The following is a 21,299-nucleotide window of genomic DNA, read 5'->3' as shown; positions in this document are numbered from 1 at the left end:
GCCTCTGCCCCCCCCCCGGACCCGCGTAACGCGGGCCCGGGGGGGGGCAGAGGCTGAGGGGGGGGGGGGGGGAAGCCGTCGAAAGATGGCGGCTCCCCACAGCGGCGCCCCCTCGCGGAGCCGCAGCCGCCATGACTGCGCCTGCGCCCGGCGCCTGCGCGCGGCGGGGTGCGGCCGGCTCCCGGGTTCGCCGCCGCCGCCGCCCCGGGAACAGCGGGCACCGGGCGGCCCTGAGGTGAGCGCGGCACCTGCCCCGCGCCGGGCCCTGAGGGGAGGGGAGGCGGGGCGCCGGCGGGGTTTACCTGGCCGCTGAGGGGAAGGAGGAGCGGGGAGGGGGGGGCAGGAAGGGGAAGGGGGGCACCGGGGGGGGGGCGGCTTCCCTCAGGGCAGCGAGGAGCAGCCGGCGGGGGTGCTGGGGCAGGGCCCGGGGGAGTCTCCGAAGGGGAATTCGGAGGCGCGGGGAGGGCACGGCGACGGCTCGGGCTGAGCTCGTCCCCCGGCCGGTTTCCTGCGGGGAGATGTGCAGGAAGTGCGGCGGCCCCGCCGGCAGGTCCTCGGCTTTCCTCTTCCGCAGGGCAGCTCGCGGCCAGGCGGGTACGCAGCCGGGCCGGCGGTAGTAGGTGGGCGGGGGGTGCGTTCCCTTCTTGCAGAGGTTTCTCTGGCTCCAATGCTAAGCGTTTTCTCCCTTTACAGGGACGCAGAGGAGTGGTCGTACGTGATCTACCCGAAAATCCCCGCCGCATTCCTGGCTCGAGAAGAGCACAACGCTGGAGGAAAACGCTGTCTGAAAACGCTGTCCGAAAACATTCTCGCAGCCTTCGACAAGTGATTTCGGGAGGCACAGGTATTGTCTCGGTCAGGCCTGCTGTGCAGATCTTCCACGAGCTTAATGGCTCTCCGCCTGAGTTCTGTAAACTCGGTATCTGTAACGTCCTGCAGCGAGGAATTCCTAGCTTCACCTCGGGCTGCCCGAAGACACGCTACCTTTTATTTGTTCTGAGCCTCCCTCCTTCTGATTTAATTTGGCATCCCTTTGTTCTTTCCTTTAAAAGAGCCGGTGAATAGTCAGTGTCTGTTTACTCTTTATAAGCACTTGTGATTTCCACCATATTTACCCTGAGTTAGAAAAAAAAAAACTTTAAATGCTTTTGTTCGTTGTGTGTACCCTGTGCTTACAGCACGTGTCTCGCACTGGAGTGCGGCGCTCCTTGTGCCTGGTTCATTAGGTGTGTCCTGCTTGTCCCAAGCCTGTTTTTTGCTTTTAAAAACTTTAAGTTCTCTTCTATGCTATGTAATTTACATCTGGCGTGAAGACTGTGTTTGGCCAGTTTGCCAGCGTACGGTTGCACTCGGGTCTCTATAGGGAACTGACAGCTATGAGGCATTATTTGTCATTTTGGCTTTTGAGCTGTTTCCATAAAAAAGAAGCTTTTAAGTGTTCATAGGAGGAACTTTACAGACGTGTTGGAAAAACAATGAAATATGTGGTTTGCCATTGGTAGGGGAATGCACAGTTTGATTTGCTTTCATGATGAGGTTGTGATTTTTCTGTCCTAATGTTTTGACACAATTTGGTGTCATTTATTATAGAGGCTTTGTATCGCTAAAAGCAGTATTTTATTTATTTACTTTACATTCCTATGTCCGTATGGTAAATCTGGTGGACTGCTGAGGCACTCCTTTCTCACTGGTAACTTCTGCTCTCTTTTTAGAACTGCAATACTTGATACAAATAAGACTGGCAAATAGGGCAATACTGTAGCACAGAAGCCATGATAAAATACCCACTGAATGCATGCTTGAACTTGTGTTTTAATTGTATCAAAACTATTTAAAGAGACTTTTGAAAACTGTTATTGATTGACCAAGGGCATTTTTTTGTTTGTTTTACTTCCCAGTGAAATTTGGGGGTAGAAGAGGAGAAATCAAAAGTGAATCAAAAGCGAATCAAAAAAGTGTGGGAGCTTTTATTTTTGAGGAAGAAGTCCAGATTTTCTCAGTATACATGGTACCCCTCAGACACAACAGTGGCTCTCTTCCAACTTCTCTTAAAAACAGTGTTTATAGTCCCAAGGAATGCCGGGTGACAAGGTGATAGGAAGGTAGACTAACAGCTGTTTGTTTTTTTTTTTTCCCCCCCACCTCAAATCAAAACCAGGGTGGCTTTAACTGGATTTGTCATTCATCCTGTAATGTGCTTAGTTCTCCTAGCAGAACTTAGTCACTGAGGTACTGTCTTTTTTCCTTTAGCAGTCAGTACTGAATAAATCTGTAGGAGCTAGGAAGGACCTATAAAAAGTGGTCGGTGTATGCGATAGCCAAGACCTCTGCAAGTTGCCTGCATCTCCCAGGAGGAGTGCAGTGGATCTGGGTGTGGAACCCAGCCGTCCCAGCTCCTGGTCTTACGCCTTTACTGTGACCACCCTTGAAGCACATTAGGGGCGTTTTGTTTAAACAAGTTCTGAAGGGTACCATCGTGACAAGTCCATGCTTTTGCATGTGGTTGCAAGGACATCAAGTTTAGTACTCTGCAGCTTCTGATTATGGCAGGATACATTTCATTTTCGTATCCTGTGGGGATTTGGATACCTACTGATGTTCTAGTTTTTAGTTCCTGTACAGCTGCACTTTGGTGTAGTCTTATTTTACGGTTGTGCAGCTGTTTCATTGGCTTGTTTCTAACACGTTGTAATCTTGGATTCATACAACTTAAGTTCATTGCTATTTGGTCACTCATATCACTACTCTCCTATAAAATCTGGGGTATGAGTGCCTGTAGTAAGAGTATTGAAGCATTGAGGTTTGTGTGGGTGAGGTGCCTGAATAGCTCATGCAGAACACTGTTTTCTCCGTGGTTCCCTAAGAAATACTGATTATATGGTGAAGTTTGTGTTTCTTCCTTTTTTTTTTTTTTTAAGTAAATGGGTAAACCAATTTCAGCCTAATTTGCTAGGGATATAGGTCTTAAAAACATTATTTGAAAGGTTTTGGGAAGTTTCCTTTAGCTTAGAAACAATTCTTTATTTGTTTATTTATTTGGTGAAAAATAGGAAGGTCTTTATCGTGTCCGCACTGAGACGTGAGAATTGTGCTCTTGTTAGACATCAGCAGTGTGTGTGGAAGCTGGACTTGAAGCTCCACAGAAGCGAGCTCCCTTGGTTCTGCTGTTCGCAGCGCTTGGAGCTCTGGGTTTGGGTTGGTGGTTCTGCTGTGCTGCTGAAATCTGGCAGGGCTCGTTAATTTCTTTCCCCTCTGCTGCCACTGGGGCTGTTGGATCTTTTGTTTCTCTTGCCCTACAGGTAAATGGCAGGACAGAAAGCGGTGTGAAAACTTTGAAAGGCATTCAGAAGTCCAAGTAGGTCATTCATTGCTGAAGGAGTAGTCAGGGTATTAGGGAAGAGGTCTCCTATTTAGCTTTTTTTACTCTTTCTTGGCATGCATGCTCAAGTTTGGCACTTGTCCATTCGTTTAGCGCTTGCCTAAAACAATGGAGAGTAAGCTGAGCTGTTATGGAATAGTAACACAGTCTCGATTAGACTACTGAAAGCCCCTTTATCTTCCCTCTTAGATCTGGCGGCTAAGTTGCACAAATCAAAAATCTTTTAGGCTCCTTTGTATGGGTGAGGATGTTAGGATATAGTTAGAGCTGCAGTTTGTCGTTGAAAGGTTCTGCCTGATTTTATGTATGGACAGCGTGAATCATCTCTGAAGTTTTTGTTACTGGAAAACGAGCAATTATGTCGTTTAGATTCCTGAACTTCTGCTTGCTCCAGATAAAGCAGTATCAAACTTCTGAGTCTGCAAAACTGGGAGGGATTGATCAAAGGTGGTGAATAGAACAATACAGCTTAGTACAGGTGACTTCTGCTGAACTCCTGGTGCTTTTTCTGCTCATGTTTGGCCAAAATGTGGCCCTATCCAAACCGGAGAGAGAGAGATGTAGAAAACCTGACAAACTCTTTGAAAACAAGGTTATCAAAGAGCAGTATCAAAGCTAAAATCCACCTAGAGGCGTCTAGTGTTAATGGAGCGAGGGCAGAGACATATCCTGCTAAGAAATAGTTCCTCTGCCAAGAACTTTTCAAAGTGCAGGAAGTATAAAAAAGTATCAATCTAAAAAGCCCCAGAAGAATTCAGTTGTGTTTCCTCTCTGTTTTCTCTCACTGTTTTCTCCCTTCTCTCAATTGGGAACTTTCCTTCAGACACATTGAAGAGAACATTTTCTCTCTCCCTCAAAAATATTTTGAGGTAATATGAAGTCACTCAATTTCACTTAGGATAGCTTTGGGGGGATGCTGGGGGTGAAACCCAAACAGTGAATTTCTCCTGCAGAAGTCCTGCTGGGTTACAGGAGAGCAAGCTGGCCGTGTTAGCGATACCCAAAAATATGTAATTAGGTCAGAACGGGAGCAGCTCTCCAGACGATGTCTCGACATGTCGATTGAGATCTTGCACATTCCAAAGGAAACGCCAGGTGTGCAGACAGTGAAAGCAGACTTTGCAGCATCCTCTGAGGAGGAAACTAACCCCAGCTGGAATGCCAGTTTGGTAATTCAGAGGCATTGATGGATAAGATAGAAATAACTTCTCTATGTATTTTTGTACAACACTTCTCTGGGGGGTAATGTGTGTTGTTTTTTTTTTTTTTAAATTCCTTGAAAATTATTCCCATTCTGCTGTAACTGTTAGAACTCTTCACGTTGTGATGATCTTCTGCCTTAACTGTAATCAAAGTGCTTTCTCTGGCAGGACTCAGCAACCAGAATTACCTCTCACTACTTTGGACTTTCTGTTGACTCCTTTCTCTTGCCAAGTAACCTTTAAACTTCACTTTGAAGCTCGTGCCTAGCTTTCTGTTTCTAAATTCCGAGTCTTGCTTTTGATGCGTTGATGTGGTCGTCTGTATTTTTCTCTTTTTTCAGTTCTCCTTTCTACCTGTTGTATGTGTTTTACTCCCTAAATTTTTTCCCCCAGAATTCTTTTAAAACTTTTTTTGTTTTTTAAAAAAAGCAAGCCCTACACTAATTTTCCTGCTCTTTGTAACGTTTGTTGGTGATGATTGATCGGGGAGTATGGTGTTTTTTATTGCTAGCATATATTCATGTAGCACGCAGTGCCAAGTTCCAAGGTGCTTGAGAAAAAAGAATTTTCCTCTCAAATTTGGACCTCAGCTTCTTGTTTTCTTATGAGTTTTGTTGTTATGCAAATTGTTTACAAGCAGAAATAAATAGAGACTCTGTACATGTTGAGCAGAGATTGTGGATTTAATATAAAAGGCTAGATGGAGGTAATACTGTTTGTTTGGCTGTGGCTTAAATTAAAAAATCCTTTGTCTTCCACATGTAAATCTTTAACCAAGCTACACCTGCTCACAGCCTACAGGTTTCTGGAGAGTGGGAGCATCTTTCTACTCTTTCTTTTGATTAATTTTCTAAATGCTTTGTTTTAGTACTAAATTTTGTATCCTGGTCTGTTTGTTTTTCTAGTCTGCATATGCCACACACGAATCCTTTCAGCTAAGAGAACCTACTTTAAAGGAGCCCTGCAGGGAAGCATACTTAAGAGCCCACAGGCTCTTTAATCATATTTGAATAGTTCATACTTAGCCTGATGCTTTGGCATTTTTGCATGGAGTTACTTCCTATTGCAACTGTTGCTCTTCTAAAAGTGAAGCTGCGGCCAGGTAATTCAAGATCTTAACGCTGTAAGAGCGTTATTCATATTCCAGGCTTTTTTTTTTTTTTGTTACCTTACTACTGTGTTCCAAACCGAAAGCTGCAAACACCTCTTAAATAAAAACCCAGCCAAAATAATCTCCGAATAACACGCTTTCTTTAGAAAACTTTAACGAGATTGAATCAAGCTATTATGTCTTCCCATGGTACAGGGAACGTGTGGCATTGCAGTGTGCCAATATGAGAAACTGCCCGCGTTGTGTTACAGTACTGGTGCCTGGTAGGTGTGGGTGGTGATGCAATTCTGGGTTATCTTGCCTTTCTGTGAAAAATCCTGTGCAGAAATGAATAGCTATGTGAGCCCTTGGGGGAGCTCGTGGTTTGTGTTTTAAAGAGAGAGCTGTTTCCAAGGCTTTGCAATTTATTTATTTTAGAAACTAGGAACTGGGCATATAAAAGGCTTCGTGTGTCTCATTCTCCGTGAGACTTCTCTTACGGGTTTTGAATGCGCGTGTCCAACTTAGCTCTGCCATCTCCGTGATGGCGCCTTTCACCAAGTGGTCAGAACAGCTGGCTGTTGCACAGGTACTTCGTTTGGAAATCATCTTCTGCTCTGAAATTGCCGGTCACCGCTAAAGTTTGTGACGCAGGACTTAATTCAGTGGTTTGAAGTAAACGCAGGAAACGTAGGAATTAACCCTAAAACCTGCTCTCTGCTGCAGTTCAGTGCTGCTGCCCTTGGCAGCTGCCGGTGCTCCCCTCCTCCGCGATCCACTCCCACCGTGTCGGACCAGTGGCTTGGCTGCACCAAGCGCTGATGCTCAGGCAACTGGGTGAAAGGACTCCTCAGCCTGTTTTAGCGTGCGGTCGCGGCTGAGAAGGTGGGCTGCTGCCTGGCCGGGGAGGGAACACGGCACTTGGGAAGGTCTGAAGGCAGCCTCATCATCTGAAGGCAGGCTCGGCGCTGAGGGGAGCGTGCCAGAGCCGCAGGGAGGGCAGGGGGCGAGCCTGGGACAGCGAGTTACAGCTGCCCCTGTGGATGCAGCAGTGCTATGGCGCTGGGAGACGTCCCCTCTTCTGTCTGCGTTCAGAAACGCTGCCTTGTCTTGTATGCTGTTAGGAGCAGTGTTCAACCCCTTGATAATAAAATGCTGAAAATGTTTAATTTGTAACGATTTTGGTAGTTTTATATTAAAGAAAATTTCAACTCTTGGTTTTGCAAAATGCAACGAATGTTTCTAAGCCTCTAATTTGTTAGATTTTTACCTTTGTTTTGTTTTTTTGTTTTGTTTTTCTTCTAGCCCCCTTAAATGAAAATCTTGGTGCAACTGCTCTGGAATAATATATGCAGTCCTGCTGTTGGTTATTGCTGGTCAGTGCTCTTCTTTTTTATTGATTACCTTTATGATTTCCAGTGGCATGCCTCTCTCTTTACATTTGACTCTAGCCTTGAAGGATGACTGATGTTTCTGATGTATGATGAAATGCACACGTATGCTTTTCTGCCAAAGCTCAAAAGTACCTGTCAGATCTCATTTCAGGTGATTCATGATGTTTAAGCAATTTAATCCCTGCCCTTTTCAAAAAGGATAAACTGCTTCTGCATCTCTCTGCTGCTTCTTTCTTCCAAATTCCTCCCCTCACACATCCTGCTGAGTCTTTCTGGTGCAAGGTTTCAGCACTGCTTCCCACAACTGACCGCTTTTTAATAGCGAGTGCGTACATATATTTATATTTCCTTAAGCACTGTACGTTGTAGTGACCGAAAGCAATATCGGTCACTTGAGTAGCCTGCTGCAATGCCAAAGCTTAAGGTAGTTTATTTTCACCTAGTACAGAAGAATCATGTATGCTCCCAGGAGAATGATAATAGGATATAGATATAGATACAGACTTTGTCAAAAAGGACAGAGCTAGACTTAATAGTAACAAGCTGTTTATTTGTTTGAATGGTCTTGAAGGGGAATTTGGAGGAAAGGGATTTCGTGACTTCTTATTAGCGAAGTACTTCACCGTTGCTTGTTTTTATATTTCCTTTGCAATTTTGATGCTGTTGGAGTTGTGATTTTTCTGGAATGTGCAATGTAGTCCCTCCTACTAGTTGTTTCTTCTGTTTGAAGCAGCATATTTGGTGCTGGTTGCGAGTTGGGGATTACTGATAGTACCTCAAAGGCATTTGGGTGAGAAGGCAGATGCATGTTCCTTCTTGCTCAGGCTAGCAGTGGAAGCTCTAGCACAGAAATGAGCAACGAATGACTGTGCTTGTAGTTGTTCCATACTGTTTTTGAACAGGAACATGAAAGTTCCTGTTCATGTAATAAAAGGTTAGAATGAACCGAGTTTTAGTCTATATCCACTTCATTATCAAACCTACTCCTTACATTTCAAGAAAGGGATAAGAAGGCCTTTAAGCATCACATATCTCTGGTAACATTTCCACAGCCTGCCCAGGAAGGCTGTTTGATTGCTGATCTCTTACATCGTGTGTTTTTTCTAATGCTTGTTATGAGCTTGCTTTATTTTACTTCAAGCCTATTAAGTTTTGCTTGTTCTGTCACCAATTAGTGAGAATAATCTGTTCTTGACCTCTTTAGAAAAATTCTTTATGTATTCTAATCTGGATACCATTTATAGTTTTATTTCAAAGAACAGCTTTTCTTGTATGTGCTGCTGTCTGAACCTTTTGTCTCGTGTTTTCTGAATAATGTAGGTACTTGAGGTCTGATTGTGAGTTGAGTGAATTACTGTAGTAAACAGTAGCAGTGCAACCCAGCAATTGATATCTTGGCTTATTGCATACTTTTCGGACCTTTCTTTGTGCTAAACTTCCTAGGCAGTAGAATACATAGGCAAGAAGTGTCAATTCAGAGTGTGTGTGGACTTACAGATGACAGAGTATCTTGTTACTGAGCGTGAGACCACGATCCTTTTCCGCTTGCAGGTATTTCCTAAGGACTTGTCCCTCTTGCCTGTGGGAAACTGTCTGGCCGTAAGGCAAGACTGTGGGAATTTGGCTAATTTGCACTTATGTGGTTGGAGAGCAGCCAGTTGTCACTGAGCTTTCAACTTGTTGCATCTCTGTTTCACTATTGTCTTTCTAGCCTCTGAGCTCTTCATAATGGCTTCTGAGACACTGAATATGTCTGGCTGTGATAAGAAATTGTTAGCAATATTAAAAACAGTTGCAAAAGCATCTCTTAAAAATGATTGTCGTTGAGCGTGCTTTTTCTAACTTGTTCTCTTGCTTTGTGCAGGACTTTGTTTCTGGGTAAAGAATGCAGACTATAAAGTGCGTAGTTGTTGGAGATGGCGCTGTGGGAAAAACTTGTCTTCTCATCAGCTATACCACCAATGCCTTCCCCGAAGAGTACATCCCTACTGTGTTTGACAACTATAGTGCCCAAATGACTGTTGATGGCCGGACGGTTAGCCTGAATCTCTGGGACACTGCAGGCCAGGAGGAATACGACCGTCTGCGCACACTCTCGTATCCTCAAACCAATGTATTTGTCATCTGTTTCTCCATTGGTAGCCCCTCTTCCTATGCAAATGTGAGGCACAAATGGCACCCTGAAGTTTCTCACCACTGTCCTAATGTTCCCATTCTTTTAGTGGGCACGAAGAGAGACTTGAGAAATGACCTGGAAACAGTTAAAAAGTTGAAAGAGCAAAGCTTGGCTCCCACTACCCCGCAACAGGGGACTTCACTGGCTAAACAAATTGGAGCAGTCAAATATTTGGAGTGCTCAGCGTTGAATCAGGAGGGTGTTCGGGAGGTGTTTGCTGAAGCTGTTCGTGCAGTTCTGTATCCTGTGACAAAGAAGAACACAAGAAAATGTGTCCTATTGTAATTACCTCGGGTGGTGGATGTTCAAAGTTGAATAGTGACTAGAGTTTTGGAGGGCTTTTTAATGCGTTAAATTGAAGATTTGCATCTTGCACTAACAGCTCTAAGCAGAAATGGATTATGCAAAGAATATTCTTGCAGTCTTATTGCTTCAGGGAAACTGAAACAAAATAGTTTTTTTTTCCAACTGAGAGGTCAAATATATACTTAATTTCTAAAGTTCCAGTCTCCAGCTTCTCCAGGGATCATTTGGCTTCTGTTCTTACTTAGTGGAGGAAAAGAAAAGAAGGGATGTCATTGAAGCCAGACGCCTTTACTAGATACCCATCAGTTACTAGACTTGCTGAAAAGCACAAATTCTGATAACTTTGCTTTAAGCATAGCTGCTGCTTTTCCCATCCCTTATGTACAGATCAAACTGGTTTTTACACACATCTGGCTGTCCAGTTGTTTGCCAAGTCAGAGCTTGAAAACAATTTGTTTACATGCAGAAATGCCTGAAATATTACCGAGACTCACCTTAAAGTGAACTGTGACCATTTATATGAAGAGTTAACATAAGGCATGTTTAACCCAATAAGCAGGACCCAGGGAACACCTGCAGGTATTTTGTTAATAGAAGCAGGAGATGATTTCTCCTAACCTAAGGAACTTAGGGTAATAACGATGAATCCCTTGAACGAGTGATTTTTACGCTGTCAAAATGGAGAGGTGGAAGAGTAGTTTAGATGCAAGTCTTCCATAATCTTCTAAACCAAGATAAGGTTTTACTTCACTCTCCAAAGAGACTTAACACCCTGGGAATAAACTTAATGATCTTCTTGGGCCGACTGAGATAGTTGGGATCACACTTAGTCTCGAAGTGAGCTTTTCAGTGTAATCCCACTCTCCCTTTGATGAATCCGAAAGACTTGGTAGAAGCTCATTTTCTCTTGAAGAATTCATTGCTTCACTTTTTAATGTTCTTGGAGCGACCACCTGAGATTTTACAGCAATTCCTTTGTTGTTTTTCTGGGAGATCATCAACAGAAAATTTGTATGTTCTGTTTACAGGAAACAGAAACGCTTATTTCTTCTGATGGTTTCAGTTAAGTTTGTAATGGTTAGCCAGTCACTGGATAGATTTACCTGGGCAATTTTCTCCCCTCTGCAAGGTGATCAGTTATTATAGACTGTTGTAACTGAAGTTCTATTTATGTACTTTTTTTTTTTTTTAAACTTTCTCTAGCAGCTCTAGTGAGTGACAGCTGGCTTTTATTTTCAGGATGTTCACTGTTTTTTGTGTGTGATTCTGGGACCAGCTGAGGAGTGAGCGCATGAAACCTTCCTTAGTCTTAACCTTCCAGCTTGGTAGTATGAAAGCAGCATGCTTCAAAGATGCTTTGTATGAAACCAATGGTGCTGGACTGGGCTTTGTTGTCTGAGGTTGACAGTACTGTCTTTGTCCAGATGCAGCCTCGATTGGTAATTCAGAACTTGCTTTCTTGTGATTCCCACACATGCAAAACTGCACTGTGTATACCCTGGTCAGAAAAAAAAAAAAGCCTTATTTTAGCAAGAGGACAAAATATATCAACAAGGTTATTAGGGATCTTGTGTTAATTTGACCTTGCTTTATCTGATACAGAAAAAATAATACAGGTAGATAAACACATTCGTATTTGTGCCCTTATTCCCCTCTTTGAAGAGGATGTGCCTTTCTTCAGCTGTTTTAACTGTTGCTGACACTAACCGCAATTTTTGTGTATTGGATGTATGCTCGTACAGGTACTGCTTTAGCAAGCTGCAGCCCATAGATGTAAACCGCAGTTAATTCAGGTATTGGTATAAGCGGCTAGTAAAACAGTACCGAGTTTCATACATTGCCTGATGGCAGGCAACACCAAAACGCCCGTAGCACATGATGTTTGCAGAAACCTGGAGACTTCTGCATGTTTTTCTTCACCAAGTGCCATTGTCTGGAGTGTCGTTGCATTTTTTGCACTTGTAGAAGAAGTGCTGGTCCGGATGTGGCTCCTACCGTAGTGCCCCGCAGGCTGTGAGGGAGTAGGAGTATTTCAGTGAGGAAACCTCTGCTCACCATGCTCTGCCTTTTCTTCAGTAATATGCCTTTACTGTGGGCTTGACTTGCTGGCAGCAATTAATCCTGTGCCTTGTAATGCAAGATTATTTTCTGTAGGTAAATTTCAGTAACTGAGTAAATAGAATTTATCATGTTTAAGATATATTTATTTAAGCCAGTGCACATGTTTTTATAATGCAGGTCAGGCTTAAATCAACAGTCTGGTTACCCTGGTGCAAGCCCATAACCTCTGCTTAATTGAGATGTACTTTAAAAACTTTGTGATATATTTGAACTGCTCTTAAATAGGCTTTTGATGTCAACAACAGGCACCTCTTTTTTTCTTTTTCTTTTTTTGCTACACAAACTTGCAATTTTGTACTGAAGCTACTACTGTTTTTAAAAGTTTTTACTTCTTTACATACTGAAATCTTGTAGTTCTGCATCTTTTGTGGCTATTCCTAACTGGATGACAATAATTTTGCAGATGAAGTCCTGTGAGCAAGTATTGTTGCACACACCCTGTTTCTGTAGGCTCACAGAGCAGCTGTCCTGGTGTTAACTGGAAGAGGGTATGGTGAGATAAAATTCTACTAAATCAATTTATTTGAATTGATTACATTATTGCTTACATGATACTAGAACACTTTATCCCCATCTAGATTACTTAATAAATAGATTGCACAGCAGTACTGAGGATATTAACACAATAGTGAGGAAAATGAACAGAAAGTGAACTTTGAACAACTTCAGCAGCTTTTTACTGATTTCAGAGTACCTCATCAATAGTCATTTAGGTGCCTTGTATTTGTATCTTTCTGTCAGGAGCAAAAATCCTGCTGGTTGACAGCTGATTTATTCCAGTGTCTGTTTTTCATGAGAATGACCTTCAGGAGCGCACAAATCCAATGAGCTTTTCCATGCGGTTGGCATTCTCAGTTTATGATCTTCTTTTTTTCCTACAATTTCTGGTGCATTTCATTGTAAGTAGCCCAGTGCTTCAGTCTGCAATCCATCCCCTTCTTCCCATTTTTTTTTCCTGTGGACAGGTAACAAATGCTTCACACAATCACGTGGCTGGATTTTGTCTGTTCAGAAGATCAGGGTACCCCAGAGTTAAGTCGTGAGGGTTTCCCGAACTGTTCAACATTCTTTCATTTGTTTACTTAGTGGAAATGGCAGCACGTATGTCATAATTCACAGAAGAGGCTCTCTGTGAAGAGACTGGTTTTAATCTTTCAGCTTATGAATCATTTCTCAAATACGTAAGCATTTTGAAAACGCAGTTGTGGCCATCCACACGGCATCGAGCAGTTCAGGAATTCTGCGTCCGAAGGATGCTACGAGGCGTGTTTAGGTGTGTAAGTGCTTTCTTCAGTTTACAGCTGTCGCTATTTATATGGAATTTAAACTAGAGAAGCCTCACCGTGCTTTGTCGAGTGCTAAACCTTGCTCTGTAGGAACCTTGGTGCTGCTTGGGCTCGCCTGGAGGAGCGGAGGATGTCTGGAAGAAGGGTTCGCCCCGGCGCTGCCCGTCCCGGCGGGAGCCCAAGACTAAGTGTGGTACTGATACATACACTGGCGACTTGATTTTATACTATAAAAGAATTTGTATTACAGCTAACAGTTTTAAAAGATTTTTTTTTTAAATTATGCGAAATTAAATTGTAATAAAACCTCTCCTCATCTCCGTGGCTCTGCTGTTAGCTCATTCCCTGCTTCGTAACGGGGCTGGTGTGGAGGCGGCTCTCTCCTCCTCGGCCTCCGCTGCCTGGAGGGGGTACGGGACTGGGGGCGGCGGTGTGTGGGGTTGGGGGCGTGTGTGGGGGTGTGTGTGGGGTCGGGGGTGTGTGTGGGGTTTTGTGTGTGTGGGGGTGTGGGGGGGGTTTTGTGTGTGGGGGGGGGGTTGTGTGTGGGGTTGGGGGTGTGTGTGGGTTTTTTTTTTGGGGGGGCGGCGGTGTGTGGGGTTGGGGGTGTGTGTGGGGGTGTGTGTGGGGTCGGGGGTGTGTGTGGGGTTTTGTGTGTTTGTGGGGGGGGTTGTGTGTGGGGTTGGGGGTGTGTGTGGGGCTTTTTGTGGGGCGTGTGGGGCTATGTGCGGGTCTGTGCCTGAGGTGTGCGCGCTCCCGCTGGGGCCGCGCGGGGCCGCTGTGCCGCCGGCTCCCTGCGCCGCCCGGGCCCCGGTTTCCGTTTCCGTCCCGGCGCCGCCGCCGCCGCGATGTCGGACTCGGAGAGCGAGGAGGAGGCGGATGGTGGCCGCGCCGAGCCCTTCTCGCTGGCCGGCTTCCTCTTCGGCAACATCAACGAGGCGGGGCAGCTGGAGGGGGACAGCGTCCTCGACAAGGTGCGGCGGGCCGGGGCGCCTGAGGGGAGCGGCGGCACCGGGAGCCCGGCGGCGGGGCTGAGCTGAGGGGCGGCCCCGGGCCGGGGCGGGCGGCGGCGGCGGGGCGGCGGGTGCCGAGCAGGGGCCGGGGCGCTCGGGGCGGCGGAGGGGCCCCTCCGAGCTGGGCCGCGGCTCTGGTGTCCCCAGGAGTCCAAGAAGCACCTGGCCGGGCTGGGGGCCCTGGGGCTGGGCAACCTCATCACCGAGATCACCGCCAGCGAGGACGACAGCCCGGAGGCGGACGGAGCCCACCTGGACGAGGAAGGTTAGGCACCGGGCACCGGGAGCCTGGCGGGGGGCTGCAGGGTCACGGCCCCGCTCGGGGGGGGGAGAAGTGCACCGAGGTGGTCTGCGCTGCGACCGGCGCTGCTCACGGGTCCTCTGCCAAAGGCCTGGCCTTCCTCTTGCCACAGTGATTCCCACCTCCCCTCCCGGCCCCTTGTGCGCACGCTCTCTTTGATAATTAATATTTTTCACTCCTCTTTGTCTCTTCTTGCACATAAATACGTTTATTGTTTTTCCCTGCATTAAACTCTTACAAGCCTATGTGATGCACAGTCTCTTATTATGATTCTTTTATTTCAGATTTTGTTAAACAGTTTCATTGAGTAATCAGAAAGTGTTTCCTTTGCCAAAGCTGGTTACTTATCAAATTTGAGGTGAAATTCAGAGCTCTCGGAGATTTTGGTTGGAATAAAGGGAAAATGTTCTCTTGGGAAAAGTTAATCAAATGTTTTTATTCCTCTAAGAAAAAGAAGTAGAGGGGAAGGATTCATAAGTACGTAGCAAAGTCAGATGTTAGTAATATCCATCAAGATAAAACTTTGTGTGACTAGATATTTTTCTTTGTAGGTTGGGTTAAGAGCACAGAAGACGCTGTTGATTATTCAGATATTAATGAAGTGGCAGAAGATGAAAGCCGTAGGTATAAGCAGGCAATGGGCAGCCTGCAGCCAGTTCGAAGACCAGGTAAATGGCTTTAGCATTACAGCTCTAGCTAGTAGGATGCGTTTTGGAGCAATTGCCTTAAACACGGGTTCTGTTAAATGTGTGTTGTTGTGCCTTTTTGCTCGTTGTTTCAAGAATCCGATATAAGCTTTGGTGAAACCATATTCACTGGATAAAGCTACTGCTTAATACCTTCCTTTTTTAAGAAATGAGTTCTTCATCAGAGTTAAACTACACTCTGAAGAGAAACCAGCAACCTTTTGCCATGGGGTCTCCTGCAGAGAATACTGATACCTGCTGATATTTCTTTAACCTGTGTTCTTAGGAAAAGAGTTATGTGGGAGGTCAGGTGTTTCTCAGAGATAATCAAAGATAGAGTTGAGGTCCTGATCCCTTGGAGAGTAACTTCAACCGTAACCTCTCTCTCCCCTTTTACCCCGGTTGCTTTTTCTAAAATGACTTTCTCCAAAAGGCACTTCAGTTCTGTTGTTGGTCCCAGAGACCTCTGTCTAACAGAAACAGGCTTTTCCCTTTTAGGAGCTGCAAGTGCAAATGCTAAATCTTTGTTTTTCCTGAAAGCTGCTTTACATTTAACCTTTCTGTTGTCATATTGTGGCGGGTTGGATGTAAAGTTGGCTGCATTTTTCTTACATCTTTAGCAGCTTTATTCTCTCTACAAAATGTGAATAGCAGAATATATATACATATGTATTTTAAGTGCTGCAGTCTGCTTTCTGTCAACTTACCTTTTTCTCCCCCATCCCACTCTTTCTTAAGTTCCAATATTACAAATGAATGTGCAGGAAGCTGAACTGGTAAGAGGTTTGCATCTAGTTATGAAATAAGAATGGTCCCCTCGCTAAGCTAATGAGGGGACGTGGTCTTCTCAGCAGGTTGGGACAGGTATGAGACAGTACAGGTGGGAAGGTTGTCTGGTTCCCTTTTATTGTCAGCTTAATGTGCAGTCTTGTCTTCTGACTGGTTAGATGAAGATGAGGATGATTATGATGCCGACTGTGAAGATATTGATTCCAAGCTGATGCCACCACCACCACCACCTCCAGTACCTGGAAAGAAAGAAGATGAAAAGGATGCAGCTTCCACTGGTGAGTGAGGACTTTCTTCTTCCCTCTGGCAATGTGAATGTCTGAAGGAAGCAAACGTTGCTGTGTAGCAGTTCATTCTGTGGCAAGGACCCACCCGTCTTCAAAATTCTGTCTGCAGACTGCATCTGAAGGTGGGTCTTTGTCCTGTTACACAGTGTTATAGGACTGTCTGAGATGAGCTCATGTATAAAATACAGGGTAAAGTATTATATTTTTAATGACTGTTAAAATACTGATTTTTCACAATCAAATTGCTTTTTTTTTTATCTCATCCTCTCAGTTGTGGCTGGGAAATTCACCTGGAACGCTTAGGATAAAATGAAAGGTTATACCAGAATGGTACTCGTAACACCTACAGAGGCTTGATTTTTGCATAACTTGGTATAAAAAGTAGATGTGGCATTATGGGTTTGTACTAGGGGACAGGGAGGAAACCTGTTTGTTTATAAGGTGCTTGTTCTATTGTAGTATCTGAAGATGGAGACGGTATCATTTTGCCCTCCATCATTGCTCCTTCCTCTGCTGCCTCCGACAAGGTGGATTTCAGCAGCAGCTCTGATTCTGAGTCAGAGATGGGACCTCAAGAAGCCAGGCAGGCAGAATCCAAGGAAGGCAAACTCACACTTCCTCTTGCAGGAATCATGCAGCGAGATGCTACCAAACTGTTGCCAAGTGTTACAGAGCTCTTCCCGGAATTTCGGCCAGGCAAGGTATTGTAAAAAAAATATGTGAAAGTGACAGCAACTCTATCATATGAGCCCTCTAAGAATAAATCGTATAGTATTAAGGGTATGTAGTAGGAAATTGCTTAGATGGTCTTGCTCATCTTGATAGTTTCTGTTTCAGTTTCTGTGTTGTGCTGTTTCCAGGCTGCTTAACACGTAATGCTTTTCCTGACATCTGAAAGAGCCTCTTAAAAAGTGTCAAATAAATCAGGGTGTGAAATAATGTTTGCTGCTGTCTAAGACCACAGTGCAGACCTGTTTGTGAAAACTGTTTTTCTGCTTTCTGGCATTTCTGCCATATATGTGCCTCCCTTCGTGCTGTTCTGAACTTGTGGACTTCTTGAAAAAAATTTGCAAAGTCTGTGTCCTTTACTTAATTCTCCCTCAGAACCACTCTGAGTATGGAACAGAGATGAGAACAATATCAAGTTGGTTGAAAGAATGATTTTAACTCTCAACTCTTTGCAAAATCTTAGCTCTTTCCTTTCATTACAAAGCAAATTTATTTCAATACTTCTAAAAAAGCTCTCAAATAGCAAATGTCGTTGATGTATTTCAGTAATTATTTTTGAAACTTTTAAAGCTGTCAAGAGGAGAAGAAATGTGGAAGGGGAAGGAGAGTAAAGACAAGCTTATGGTTGCCTAACAGATGGTTGTCAGCTGGGATAACTTGGATTTATGCATGCCTCCATCGTAGTCTTTGTATAAGACAAGCAACTTACATATTTAAATATCATGTTTTAACATGTTAGCTAACCTCTGTCTATTAGAAATCCATGTGAATCTTTAACACAGAAGTTAGACCTTATCTTTCTCTGAAGCGCTTGATGCTGTCTTAGTTTTAGCATATTTGGTGTTTTCTGTTACCTTTTTTTTAAAATCAGTCATTTGTATATTCATTTCTTTGGTGCTCAGCATGTAATGCCAGGGACTGATTCAATGCTGAACATGCCCAGTTGGTGCAGAAATCAGTTCAAGCTGTGAGTGTTTCAAAATTTTTGTAATTAATTCTTGATCACTACTAGGACTAGCAAAGCTTGAAATCCTATACATTTGTCTGTGAGGATCGGTTGATGTATGAGAAGGTGTGTGTTAATGTAGCACTGTTTTTCTTGATGAAACCACTTAAAAGAGCATGTGGATGGAGAAGCGCACTTTGTTTCATTGAACTGTTAGCGGCTTACCTGTCTCTGAGATGTTAGCCCTTGGCTCCTTGAAACTGGCCAGAGGGTAAAGAAGTAATCTGGGGGAGTCTTGGGAAGACAGATAACAAAGATGTGGGCAGAGATGGACAGAGCGGTCATAGAAACATAATTAATAGGATGTGTTTTTACAAATCTTTGGTTCTAATTCCCGTTTCCTAAATCTGTCAGTTGATTTGGTAATAATGCTTTCCCTCTTTACAAGAGCGCTCTGAAGAAAAAATTAATGGTGCTTAAAACCCAGCAGTCATAATCATAAAAGGAAAAAAAAAAAGAGTTTTCATTATCATTAGTGTGGTTTATGGAGGTTCCTGTATGTATACAGGGAAGCAGCATAGTGGTGGAAATAAAAATAAATGCATTTTTTCTGGTGTATCTGTGTGTATCTGGTTGCTTAAGAAATCTCTGCTTTATGTAACTGCCTTCTAGCTTTATCTGTTTTGCTAATCATTTTATCATGTCTTCTTCAATCTCCATGTCTTTCTGAAGGTTGTGATTGTTCAAGATGAAAATCATAATTTCCAGGTGGTACCTTACCACACTTCCAATATGTAAAGGCAATCTTTCTTCACTGTGTTAAGTTCCTTTGTGTCTGAAATTACCTTCATTTTCAAAAGTAATTGTTCTTAATGTCAAAGAGATGGATCAGAAACTTATTTTCAAGTATGACAATGAGGTTGTTGATTGCAGTAGGAGCTGGAATTGTAGAACAGGCCAGGCTTCTGAATTTGAGTGCTTTCCTTCATTATTGCTTTTTCAGGTGGGGGAAAGAAAGAAAAATGTTCCACACTGTTGCGTTTTTTTTTTTTTCCTCTGACCCCCTTGTGTTTTTTTCCTATTTTAGGTGCTGCGTTTCCTCCGTCTCTTTGGCCCTGGAAAGAATGTTCCATCGGTTTGGCGTAGCGCCCGAAGGAAGCGCAAGAAGAAGCATCGGGAGTTGGCACAAGAAGTGCAGATACAGGAGGGTGAAGTTGTAGTTGAGAGTGGAATGGAAGGAAAATCTCCCTGGGAATATGAGTTTGCTGCTCCTCCCCCTCCTGAGCAGTGCCTTTCAGATGATGAGGTGGGATATCTGAGACTTAGGGAGGGTCGCCAGCTAGCACTGGGGGTAGTAGTGGATTGGACAGCAACTTCTAGCGTAAAGAGCTTTTCCTCCGAAATAAAACTGGAGGACAGGGTTGGCTTGTATTCCAGCTATGCAGAAGCTCCTCTCCAGATACTAGTCAGTGACTTCAGGTGATTGCTTCTTACTGAGAAGGCCGCGTCCATGGTAAAGGATCAGTAGGAGAGCTTATCCTCTTTGTATCGAGAAGAAATCTGTGTTCTTGGAAGTCTAATTGCAGAACGTTCTTAAGGCAGCTAGTAAGTATGGAAAAGCACTTCTTAGAAATACTTTTCTCCGCTGAGAATGAGCTGGGAAACTTGGAAGGATAAAACCTGTAACTGATACTTAGATAGACCATCAGTGTAACCGCTCTCTCCTTTGCTGTGCTTCAGATCACCATGATGGCACCTGTGGAATCAAAATTTTCCCAGTCAACTGGTGATACAGACAAAGTGACAGATACGAAGCCTAAAGTGGCAGAATGGCGCTATGGCCCCGCACAGCTCTGGTATGACATGCTGGGAATCCCTGAGGATGGCAGTGGATTTGATTATGGTTTCAAGCTGAAAGAGAAGACAGAGCAGGAGGTTAAAGGACAGGCAGATGAGAGGGTAAGAGGGGAACTGTGAGGGAAGGAGGGGAGATGTGTGTGGCTCTGAGGACTGCTGTGCGGTCAGAGCTTGGTGATGGGCTGGTGGATGGCTGTGCAGCATACAATATGAGACTTCTATTTTTTTTCCTTGAGCTTGAAAATGTAAAGGCAATGCAGGTCTTCAAGTATTCTTTTCTTGCAGGACGGAGAGTTGATGGATGAGAAGGATGATCTGTTAGCTGATGAGCACTTCCTTATGGTGACACAGCTCCAGTGGGAGGATGATGTTATCTGGAATGGAGAAGATGTCAAACACAAAGGAACTAAAACACAGCGGGCAAGTCTGGCAGGCTGGCTGCCATCAAGCATGACTAGAAATGCCACTGCATACAATGCCCAACAAGGTAAACGATGATCTGATGTGAATTGTAATTGAGCTGTCTCATTGTGTGCTTTCCTCTCGAGTACAGAATATAATTCTATCAGGAAACATTTTTGACAAAAGCACAGCTCTGCTCAGAATTCTGGGTCTCTCTCTTTTTTTCGAAAAACAGAGTAGGTCCCTTCTGTTAAAGAAAATACTAACTCTGGCTTTCTTCTCTCCATTTGGAATACAAGATGCTAGATTCACCTGAATTAGTATCAAGCAATGCTATGCTTAGGATGTTTGCTCTTCATAGGCCAATGGAATTTTCTCTCTCTTTTTTTTTTTTTCTTAATCCAAAGATTTGTGTAAAGGTCTTTTTAAATTTTTCATGAACTAATAATGGTATTTGTTTTCCTTTTAGGTAGGAAGTCTCAGTTCTTACAACCCTCAGGCTTCTCTCAGATACAGATGCTTTTCAAATTTAAATTGCTCATGTAGAATGAATGGGTTTTGCTTGTTTCTTGTATCTTATCCTGCTTCTACAAAGAAAGACTAATGGGAACATCAGTTTATGTCACACACATCTTTAGTGCGTGCTAACATCAATCCTTTACTGTTTGGTTATTGGTACAAAACACTGAGGAGCTGGGGAGGAGTACTGGAGATAGCTTTTTATTACAGCTTTCATTTTAGCACAGTTGTGCCTGACCTATCCAGGGCTGAGCTCACTGTGTGGCTCCCATCAAAAGCTCCAGTACATGCTAAACACGGGTAGTCCATTCATATCTGTTATCTTATGCCTTCCATAAGCATAAACTTAAGTGACATACATGATGTGTACATATGTGAGTTGGTCTGCCCTGGGAGAAGGATGGGGGCAAGCAGACTCCGCACAACAATTCTTTAAGGTCTGCCTGGCCATCCTTTTTCCAAGACAGTTTGAGATCAGACAAGAAGGCTGGACCAAGTGTTCTGTTAGCGGTAGCTGTCAGCACAAGGCCTCTCTCTTTTATAGGGACCACATAGAAATGTACTTTTATGCATTGTTATGCAGCATGTGCAGACTGAGCCGAACATAACTTTGAAGAGTCTGCATAGTCCACCAGTAAGCTGTGGGTGAACTTCTTTTTGTAGGTTGTTAGTCTTACCCATACTAACGATATATGATATTCTTTGTGATATGCATAGGCACATGCTGCTTCAGATGGGAAATCATTCTCCATGCAACTCTTAAGTTCTGATTTAAGGCGATGCGACACCCCTCTAGCACTCTGATTCAAGCTAATGTTA

At 44.0% G+C, this 21,299-nt stretch overlaps 2 protein-coding genes across 12 annotated transcripts in view; both read left to right on the top strand.

Moving 5' to 3' along the window:
- The first annotated feature begins 88 nt into the window (after positions 1 to 88).
- Positions 89 to 13,278, top strand: LOC310881111 (rho-related GTP-binding protein RhoG-like). Of its 4 annotated transcripts, XM_083797891.1 has the most exons (5): positions 89 to 235; positions 694 to 844; positions 6,977 to 7,047; positions 8,509 to 8,616; positions 8,930 to 13,278. In XM_083797891.1, the coding sequence occupies exon 5, from the start codon at positions 8,951 to 8,953 to the stop codon at positions 9,524 to 9,526; it is 576 nt and encodes a 191-aa protein (XP_083654017.1). In that variant the 5' UTR covers positions 89 to 235; positions 694 to 844; positions 6,977 to 7,047; positions 8,509 to 8,616; positions 8,930 to 8,950; the 3' UTR covers positions 9,527 to 13,278. The 4 variants fall into 4 exon arrangements, with proteins under 4 accessions (XP_083654017.1, XP_083654018.1, XP_083654015.1 ...); XM_083797889.1 differs by lacking the exon at positions 8,509 to 8,616 and having other exon boundaries at positions 90 to 235; XM_083797890.1 differs by lacking the exons at positions 89 to 235; positions 8,509 to 8,616 and adding an exon at positions 400 to 594.
- Positions 13,279 to 13,760: 482 nt separating this feature from the next.
- TAF1 (TATA-box binding protein associated factor 1) overlaps positions 13,761 to 21,299 on the top strand; it is a 32,704-nt gene continuing 25,165 nt past the window's right edge. For 3 of the 8 annotated variants that reach the window (XM_083797834.1, XM_083797833.1, XM_083797838.1), the window contains exons 1-8: positions 13,762 to 13,925; positions 14,112 to 14,229; positions 14,817 to 14,933; positions 15,899 to 16,018; positions 16,655 to 16,728; positions 18,790 to 19,008; positions 19,443 to 19,661; positions 19,845 to 20,046. In XM_083797834.1, coding sequence (XP_083653960.1) covers positions 13,800 to 13,925; positions 14,112 to 14,229; positions 14,817 to 14,933; positions 15,899 to 16,018; positions 16,655 to 16,728; positions 18,790 to 19,008; positions 19,443 to 19,661; positions 19,845 to 20,046 — 1,195 coding nt within the window. In that variant the 5' untranslated portion in view covers positions 13,762 to 13,799. The other 5 variants (XM_083797832.1, XM_083797831.1, XM_083797837.1 and 2 more) reach the window with 3 other exon arrangements.

The sequence above is a fragment of the Anser anser genome, assembly GCF_964211835.1.
Source record: "Anser anser genome assembly, chromosome: 13".
Lineage (NCBI taxonomy): Eukaryota > Metazoa > Chordata > Aves > Anseriformes > Anatidae > Anser > Anser anser.
The sequence above is the reverse complement of the archived record's forward strand: the minus strand, read 5'-3'. Positions and strand labels throughout refer to the sequence as shown.